The sequence below is a fragment of the Brachyhypopomus gauderio genome, unplaced genomic scaffold (assembly GCF_052324685.1).
Source record: "Brachyhypopomus gauderio isolate BG-103 unplaced genomic scaffold, BGAUD_0.2 sc102, whole genome shotgun sequence".
NCBI lineage: Eukaryota > Metazoa > Chordata > Actinopteri > Gymnotiformes > Hypopomidae > Brachyhypopomus > Brachyhypopomus gauderio.
Genome location: NW_027506923.1, coordinates 348,416 through 358,415, shown reverse-complemented (window position 1 = coordinate 358,415; position 10,000 = coordinate 348,416). Strand labels below are relative to the sequence as shown.

Sequence of the window (10,000 nt, the reverse complement as noted above, 5' to 3'; positions counted from 1 at the left end):
ACTGTTACGGGTTTTCCTGCTGGTGCAGAACTCTGGAGAACCTTCTCTCCTCCAAACTAAGAACAGCGTCTCTATTCCTCCTCCTGCACTTTTTATTTATTTATTTATTTTGTGTGCTGGATGGCTTGAGTGCCACAGCTATTTCTTTCTGGGTTTGACCTCTGACCTTTTGACCTCTGTACCTGAACAAAGTAGAGTTCACTTGGTCTTTGACCAGACAAGCTGCAGCATGCATCTAGGAGCTGTGTTATTGGTTTTGTAAGAGAAAAGGGGTGTGTGTGTGTGTGTGTGTGTGTGTGTGTGTGTGTGTGTGTGTGTGTGTGTGTGTGTGTGTGTGTGTGTGAGATTATATGAGCAAGCAAGAAGGTGAAACCCACATGTCTCTATAGCCCCTATGTTTGTTTACCCCCCCTCCCTCCTTCATCATCATCTTCCTCCTCTTTCCTCTCTTTAAGCTTGCAGGAGCAGCATATGGAAAACTGTGTTTTGGACTGTAAGTACAGGCTTTAGCTGTAGCTGACCTGCCTTTGCCTTTAGTGTGGTCAGTGCAGTCCTGGCCCAGCTCTCCGCGCCGGCCCCGCGCTGTAATTACACGTGAGGGTATCTATTTTGTGTCCTTTGAGAAGCACTGGTGTTGCCTAGTGCTGCAGAACTCCCCCTCGCGCGTTTCACAAGCGCTGGTGAACTGGAGAATCGGGCACGCTGCCCTCCGCCCACTGCTGTGAGCAGCTGCTCTGGACGCTGGTCTCTGGGTGTTGCCCAGGGAACAGGCTTTTGCTGTTTATCTCTATCTGATTTTTGCTTCCCTTCCTGTTTTAGTTTCTCGAACAGTCGCTGTTGACTCAACAGTCCTCGAGCGTTCGGTTGAGATCAGTAGTCCTGAGGAATTCTTTTCATCATCTTTCCTGCTTTTGTGATGAAGAACAAGAGGTCCTTTTAGATGATACTTTTAAACCTCTGCAAGGGTCAGTGGGGTGGGTGAGTCAGGCAGAGATAACACCCCCCCCCCCCCCCCCCCCCCCACCTTTAACCCCCACACACCCCAACCCACCCCTCCAGGGCAGCCAAAGACGAACATTTCATCCACATCTGTAAGCTTTCAAGAAACGTGTACAGATACGGACTAAATGAACCCAGAGTGGGGGAGAAGACTGTATCTGTATCTGTGTACAGGCGTTTGTACCCTGGAGCATCATTAAGCCTTTAAGACTTGTTGTTTTTTATCATCTTTGCCCCCCCCCCCCATTCTAAACGCCCACAGCTGTTTCAGATGATGTCATTTCTTCAGATCTCCTTCCAGAATAAAAGCAGCAGCAGCTTCTCTCTGCTGGCGTGCGTATAACGAGCCGCGTTGCGTCCTGCCGTGTGTCCCCGTGGTCAGTGGATCGGCTCGGTTCACGTCCCCACACAAGGCTGCCACGCTTCCACAACACACCACTGTCCCCCCTCCCTCTGACCAACACGATCAAGCACAGGGATTCATGTTTACTCCCCCTCCTGCTTCTACAGTGGTCTGTGTTTCTCCTCTCGTCTCTGGGGCGTCATGGACAGAAGGTCAGAAGGTCAGGGTTCCCCTACCAGGGCTGCTGACCGTCAGACGAGCAAAGCATAACTGGGATTTGTGATTAAAGGACGCAAACACACACACACACACACACACACACACACACACACACACACACACTCGTATTTGTTGAGCGATATTCGAAACAGATGGATGGCAGTTCACAGTGGAGTAAGGGGCGTGGTCTCTGGTCAGGAGGGCGGGGCACGGCTTGTGCAGGAATGTGTCGATACCAGAATCAAAACAGCGATGTGTGACACGGGAAGAGGGCGAGTATCGTCGAGCGAGCACGTTGTTGAGACAGCGAGGGATCGTGGGAGATTTCGGTGGCCACCGTGGGAGAGCAGATTGTGGGAAACGTTTTGGGTTGAGGCGGAGTGGCCTAGTCACAGTGCCATGTGAACGGGAGCCAGGAGCACTGGTAAAGACTGGGGAAAGATTCACAGAGATTATGGAGTGTGTGTGTGTGTGTGTGTGTGTGTGTGCGTGTGTGAGCGAGGGAGAAGGTTTGGCAGGAGCTGAATGTTTTGAAAAGGCACATGACATCCCAGCATGCCTTGTGCCAGTATCTGACCCATTAGCGTTTCCAGAGCTGCGGGGAGCGATGTGGGTCAAACAGGTGCAGAACACACCATGCGTGAAGCAGAGCAGGAAAGACCAGCTTTATACCTACTGCTGCCTTCACACACAGCTCCAGAGAGAGAGGTTCTGACCCCTAAATTAAATACACTGGGATTTAACCCCATCCTAGAAGCATGAAATCCAGGAGTAATTTTAATTTCTTGGCTGGTTTATACACAAGTATTCTATCACTTAAACATCTCCACAGTGGGGCCATGGCTCTAGGGAACATGGAGACTGATGCATGGTGTTATATAACCAGCAGGCTAGATCATGAACCCTCTCCTTCCTGCTCCTCCTATAAAGGTCATTCAGATTTGTTCTGCCTGAGCATCTAATAAAGACCAAAAGGAGAACACACACTACATCTGAGTGCTGTTTGTCCTATCGACATATTTCCTTCCCAAGATGCTACCTGGTCTTCTAGTGCCTGGTCTACACCAGGCTGCCTTTCCGAAATGCTTTTGCTTTAAGAATTAGGAAGGTTCTTCCACCATCAGGTTCTCCTGTAGATCTCCTAGAAACCAGAATAAGAGAAGTGGTGGTCTTGCTCTCAGACATTATGCTCCAAGCCTCTGGAAAAGCCTTCCAGGGGATACGAGAGGAACTGAACACATCTACATGCTTAGAGGGAAACTTCAAAGTACATCATTTAGTCTGGCTTTTTTATCATTTTATTTATCATTTATAATATTTTTCATTTGAACATTTTACCAGTGATGAATTTCATATTCAAATTTTTTAAATCTATTTGTACTGCTTCATTACAGTAATTACAGTCATTACATTTACATTTTGTTCATTCTAATTGTATTAATGTTTTCTTTGCACATTTTAATTTTGTTCATTTGGGTTAATGTAGGTGTCTAAATCAATTTGTTTGATTTCTTCACTTGTAATCACGATAGAACTAATTAGAACTGATTAGTTTGAAAGTGTAACGCAGCTCGCGCTACGGAGCGAGGAGACGGACACAAATGCTGAGGAGAGCGAGATTTAATAAAGGGGATACCAAACTCAGGGTCAACATAGCAGGCAGGGGTCATAACATGGAAGCAGTCCGAACAGGAACGAAAAACAGGCATGACAAAACAGAAACCAGGAGGACTCACGAACTAGGCAGGAACAAACGGATGACGGAAAACACAGAGCTTGAAAACGGGGATACAACGAACAGGACTTCAAACAGGCTGACGAAACAAACCGACTGATGAGACAAAATCACGGATAACCAGACTGGGGGAAATACAGGGACTTATATACAATGAAACTAAACTAGGGACAGGTGACGGCAATGACACGGGGGCGTGGTAACAAACAAGGAATCACGGAGACAAACGAGCAGGGCGGGATAAACAGGCAAGGAACACAGACACGAGGGAACCCAGAGTGACAGCTAAGGGAGGGGGCGCGGCCATACTTGACAGAAAGGTGCTTTATAAATAATTATATAGTAATTAAAATATTTATAGATCTAAATTGATTTTTGTAATATTTTGTGAAATTCTTAACATTTTGGAAGCTGTCAATAAAATATATGCTCAGAGGAAAAATATCTGGTCTCCTCCACCCCAGACACATGAGTAATCAGAAGGAAATAGACCACTGATATCTATCCAACTACAACAAATGAGGCATTTCTATTTGACTGTCAGTCATGTAGTATGTGCACAACTTTGAAAGAAACCTTAAAGGGAAAGACTGTCCATGTCTGTAGAGTTTCTACACTGCTAGCTGTAACCAACCTCTTCCAAGGTTTATGACTGCAGCTTTAATGTGGTGTTCTTGGGCAACTGAAAATGTGCGTAGAGGTCCTGTTACCTAGCCAGTCATCCATTCTTCTGGGCTTGACTGCCTTGGCCTGCTCTAGCTCAAGGTTTGATTAGCCTATACTATCATGATGAAAGGATCAAATACACTGGCTTTGTCTGAAATGCCATACTTCCCTCCTATTCAATACACCAAAGCAGTACCAGATAACAGGTAGTGTGTTCGAGGTTATGAAAACTGCCCAGTCGTCTACTGAAAGAACGAACTGCTTTATGGGTTGAGCAGAACGTACTGCATTGAAATCTATTGCCTACTGCTTAAGTACGACATTTCAGATTCAGCCATAGTCATTTCTGGTTACAGGAGATTCACCATTGGCGCAGGAATGCATATAGGTGTATTTCACCCATTTCTGATGTGTTGAGCTTGCATAGTTCCCTGGAGGGTTTTGGAGCTGGAGTAACCAGATCCTCAAAGTGATGTCGTTGGTTTCATAGTGGTCTAGTGTCAGTCTGCACATCTGCCTTCCTTTGATCTGGCCATGGACGATGTGGTCACTGAGAGAAGAGACGTGTGTATTCACCTGGAAGTGTAACCACACCTCACCAAGAATGAAAAGCATGGACCAGTTGGCATTGGAAAGATTATTTATTACTGAACTGTATTAGAATTCATTCTGTGGTAGATATAGATAATAGATTAGTGGTTTGGGCTCACAGTGACTCGGATGTACGTGTGCTTGCTGAACCTTTGTTGGACGAACACATAAGCCTGTCGCGATAATTACATTATCGACTTATCGTATGATAATTTTTTTTTACCGCGATCATTTTTGCTGATGTCGATAATTGGCCATTGGGTTTCCGCGCACATTTGTTTACACGAGAGTAAACCGCAACTACGTTAGATTTCAGAAATGCACGTAGTGCTGCTCTCTCGCACCCCCTCCCCCCTTAACGGAAGACAAATCTGTGATCAGAGAGCGACATCTACAGGTTAGGAAATGAGTGCAGTACACGGAGAGCGCATGCGTCAATAACAGTGCCTCCACACACACACACACACACATACACGTGGAGACGTGTTCGCGAACGTATTCGAGGCTAATAGGACTCGAAATGATTCGAGACAATTCGCTTTTTATCACATTATTTAGTGGTTGTTTATTATAGTGACCGTCGCCTACCTCCGCGAACGGTGGAAGCGTTTATACTTGCTTTTCTTTGCAGTATTGTTCAAAACGATATGTGTTAGTATAAGAAACACCCCTCAAAAACAGGGGAATGAACATTTACCTGACGAACTTTAATGTTGCTTTTGTGTTTCAGGTTTGAAAAGTGCTGGAATTTGTTCGTTTCACAACAAATATCTGTCTGACTGAACAGTTCTCTCGTATTACGTTAACAAATACGAGCCTCTTGTAATTCGAGGACGAAACATGAGAGAACGTGAAGACGTTAAGATTGGGCGTTTTGAAAATAAACATCCATTAAATAATGTGATAAAAAGCAAATTATTTCGAGTATATATATAAAGATTTAACTTAAGTTTAACGTGCTGGGTATTATTGAAATGGACCTTTAAAGTGACGTACAAGTGCTTGAATTCCACCTTTTAAACATGTATGAATCCTACAAACATGACTTTGTTCATTGCGCTGAGGCGCGGCGCGCGCGAAGTAACAAAATTTGAGAGGTGCACAGGGTTGCCAGGTCCTACAAAAATTTCCCTCACAAAGTCAGTGTAAAACCCGCCCCTCAGAAGCCTAAACTAGCCCAAAGCCCAAAGTTTTTTGGGGGGGGGGGGGGGTGATTGCAACTTTGGAGATGCATGACATCGCGAATCGACAGCGTGCAACGCCCTCGCGCACGTCGCGCGGGCGGAGCCACTGCGATATTATCGTTTATCGCGATAATTTCTGGGACAATATATCGTTATGAAAATTTTGTTATCGTGACAGGCCTACGAACACATTGGATTCTCCCTCCCGCAGGACAGACGAGGGGGAAAATGACCCAAGTGGCAAACCTCGTTTAGTGCTCTGGGAGATTCTGTCCTGCCAGGTCAATAAAAATCATCTTTCTTGTCATATTCTCATGTGCAGATGATTACGATAATGACATGGCCCATGATCTTGTTGCCATGGTGATGGGAGCCCATGCCATCGGCTCGCATTTGCTCACATCGTCCTGGTGATGCATTCTTGCCTTTTGCTTCCTGTGTGTTTGCTTTATTCTCAAAGCCTGGTGTTTATCTTTGAAATATGAGGCAATAGTATTGCAAGAGGTGGGTGAGATTGAGGGGGTGTAACATGGGGAGTTGGGGGGCGTTGTTTCTTGCAACAGAAAGAGCACTGTAGTGTACTTGACTATTATGGCTTTTGTACTGAACTCCCTTTGTTCTCAGTGCATTAGATGTGAAATGGCTCTTTAATAAAGTTTTTTTGTGCAACATTGGGGACGAAAAGGAACAGGATTCTTTTGGTGTTTTCAGTGGCCAGACTCGCCTTCCTGTCCATGTATACGTGAAATCTTTTCACTAAACCATAGAAGTGTCAAACCTGTTCTACCAGACAGCACTAGACCTCTTTCCTCTCAGCCTGACACGTGACGAGGTTCACCGCGTGGACGTGAAAAGCCCACATGGATACTCAGAACGCACGCACAGTGATCTCATGTGGTCGATGTGCAATTGTGATGAGCACAAACTTGTCGTGTGAATATAAAAAGACAGATATTCTAATCTACAAAAACGAAATCAGACTTCAATGTGAAATTTTGTTCCTAAAAAATAAACGAGATCTGAGTCATCGTGAATGTTCCCTGCAGCTCCCTTTAGGATTACATCTCCCTATTGTTTGCATACAAAAAGCCTTCAGGGCACTGAATTGTCTCATTGACGATGCGTGGGCTGTTATGTTCTCGTATTTCAACTGGAAACCATCCCGCGAGCGCTATTGTACGTCACTGTGTGTATCGGGCGGTGTCGGGCTGTCCCTTTGAGCGAGTCCCTGATTGGGTGGACTGTGGTCCCCTTTCTGAGTCTGGGGTTCCCACATATCCCCGGTAGACTGAGGCTCTGGGTCTCCAAAGGATAATGATGTAGACCCCCTGTATCAGGTGAGAGACTGGAGAAATAACGAAGCATGCTAGCTCAGGAACAGAATGGACACATTATGGAGGTGTGGCATTGAATTCGGACATTGGAGCTACGATCAGATAACGTGCTTGAATGAGAGTGGGTTACTTAGGGAAGGCAAAATTAGGATAGATAGTCCTGTGGTCACAATACAAGCACGGGATTAAGCTGTGGGTTTTGTTTGTTTGTTCCTTTTGAAACGCGTTTCAGTGTTAAAACACCATTTGTTGTACGTGTTCCATTTTATATGCGGAAGGTGTTTTGAGGAATTAATTTCCGGATGTTGGATTTCTATCCATTCATCCTTTTTCGTCCTTTTTATCTGGGTCGCGGGGACAGTAGCCGAAGCAAAGAGGCCCAGGTCTCTCCAGTGTGTCCTGGGTCTTCCCCGGGGTCTCCTCCCAGTTGGTCATGCCTGGAGTGCCCAGGTGATATGCGGACCAGATGCCCCAACCACCTCCTCTCTACGTGGAGGTGCAGTGACTCCACTCCGAGTCTCCCTGGAGTATTTCTTTGTATTTCTAATGAAATTGAAGTATGTATATGGTGTTTAAACTTGCCTTTAGTGGATATGGTAGTTTAAGACGTCTGTAATTAGTATTTTCACGCTAACCATATTCACAAAACACACACTAGTTCTACTAGTGGACATATGCAATAAGCAGGATGGAAGCACTTTAATGTCCCCGTCCAACCCCATCAGGGTGTAGCCCTCTCCTACACACCAAACTGGCTCCAGCTGATGTTTAGTAAAGGTGCAGAGGCGGTTATCGGAGCCATCGGTCTCCATTAATCACTCCCCTCCTTAGATAACACCAAAAGTACAGCAACATACGATCTGGTCTTCAAAAAGGAAAACATTAAGCAGTAGGAACCAGTGAAAAATGAGCTGCGTTAATGAAACTGAAAATGGCTTCCAATAATAGGAGTGTCTTGATAATTAATTAAAGAAAACGTTTTTAAAAGGCTCGAATAAAGCGTCACATCGACAAGCACTGATAATATAATGTAGAGAGGTATTGGGCTTCTCCTAACGCTGTCACTACATTATATATGCGCACTTAAATCACACACAGGTTAAAGGGCTTGTGGCTGACCCTGAGTGTAGATGAGACCAGAGATAATGATCCTGGCTTTAATGGAAATACAAGGTCAAATAAGGGGAGAGTCTCTTCAAATGCATGTACTTAAGATTTAAACGTGCTGTGTGCCCAAACGTCCTTATAACCAGGTCTAATTCACGGGGCCAGATTGTCATAAAAACCCCAAATTCTCACACAGAAATGCCAAACACAGTGTGCGTTTGTGTCATTTAAAAACGGACGATCTGTGGTCGCCATAGGAACGATTATCTCGAGCATAATCTGTAAACCCACGTGTGTTCCCCAGGGTGCAGAACAGCTCGTGCGTAAGTGAGACGCCTAATCTCACTCAGATCATCTCGGCACTGATGCGGACGAGCGAATTACCAAAATTAAGATCTGATCGTCCACGGAATGTCATGGCGCCATCCGAAAGGTCTCCCTCGACATTTGCAGTGTCCGTATCTGCGTTTGGATTATTTGAACGTGGAGCGCCTCCCGAATTTCCCCTCTTCAAGCGAACCGCAATAAAACAGATCGAGGGGAATTCAGCTGCAAAACAAAGCAGATATTTACTTTTTTGTCCTGGCTCTGTACGAGACCTGTTATGATACAGCCCAGTTACTGATGAATATATGTGGAGCTGTGGTGATACAGCCCAGTTACTGTGGTGATACAGCCCAGTTACTAATCTATATATGTGAGGTAAAACTTTGACGGTGTAGCTGCAGCTCTGTGGTTGATGTGATGCTATTTTTTCTAAACAGGAAACTGTTCTAAACTGAACAATCACAAGTTCATTAATACATAATGTAGTTATGTCCTCCACATTTTCATTGTAATGTATAATTCCATGTTTTTGTTATTGTAGATGTATGTATAGTGCAGATCCACGTTAAGTCTATTAGTCTGGTCCTCTACAACCACTCCAGTTGTTTATGGGGCCCCTGGGGGACATTAATTACCCACCCTGCTCCATTCTGAAACACAGTATGGCTGTTTTGAGCCTCTAGGGTAAATTCCTACACAAATGTATGCTTAATTTGCAGTATCCTATGTTTATTAATATAGGCATTCATATTAATATTAAATGTGTATTTTTGAGCACTTTCTGTCCAAATAGTGAACTTAAAGGTAGTAAGATATTGCCTGCCCGGAGGTGTACACTCCAAGACATTTATTTGCAATGTCTTGCAAAAAAAAATAAAAATTCCTGTGTGTGAAATGAATTGTAGTTGAATTCTGTTATATTTTATTTTTGTTCTGTCATGTTTCTGTTTTTGCTTTGAAAGGGGAAGGAAGACACACAACTTCTGCATAAAAGAACTCACACAGATATTAATATCAACTTAGGCATTCACTTTCTGAAAACAAAGAAAAAAAATCACACAGCCCTTCACTCATGCACGCGCACGCACGCACGCACGCACGCACACACACACACACACACACACACACACACACACTCAGAGGAAGCAGGGCCTTGTTCTTGTCTTGCGCTATTGTTTCAGCGTGCTACACAGGTGGCGTTCCTCTCTCTCCGTCCTCATTAACTGCGTCTCTGTGTCCGTGTCCTACAGAGGTAACCTCACGCTACCCAAGATTCCAGAGCCCAACATGGCCCTTAGCGTGTTTGGAGTCTTCCTGGGATTGCTTCTGGAAATTTCTGCTCATGGACCGTCCAGTGTCGCCCGGACCTCATGGAGACACGAAGGTACTGGCAGTTGAATTTACTTACATTTACAAAATCTGGTATGCACCGTGTGTGTGTGTGTGTGTGTGTGTGTGTGTGTGTGTGTGTGTGTGTGTGTGCATGCGTCCTGTT

At 44.9% G+C, this 10,000-nt stretch overlaps 1 protein-coding gene across 11 annotated transcripts in view; it reads left to right on the top strand.

Annotated features, from left to right (window-relative positions):
- Positions 1–10,000, top strand: part of sema4d (sema domain, immunoglobulin domain (Ig), transmembrane domain (TM) and short cytoplasmic domain, (semaphorin) 4D) — a 48,863-nt gene that overhangs the window by 22,345 nt on the left and 16,518 nt on the right. For all 11 annotated transcript variants that reach the window (XM_076992996.1, XM_076992999.1, XM_076992997.1 and 8 more), the window contains one exon: positions 9,756–9,889. In XM_076992996.1, the coding sequence (XP_076849111.1) occupies positions 9,756–9,889 (134 nt within the window). The remainder of the gene's footprint in view (positions 1–9,755; positions 9,890–10,000) is intronic.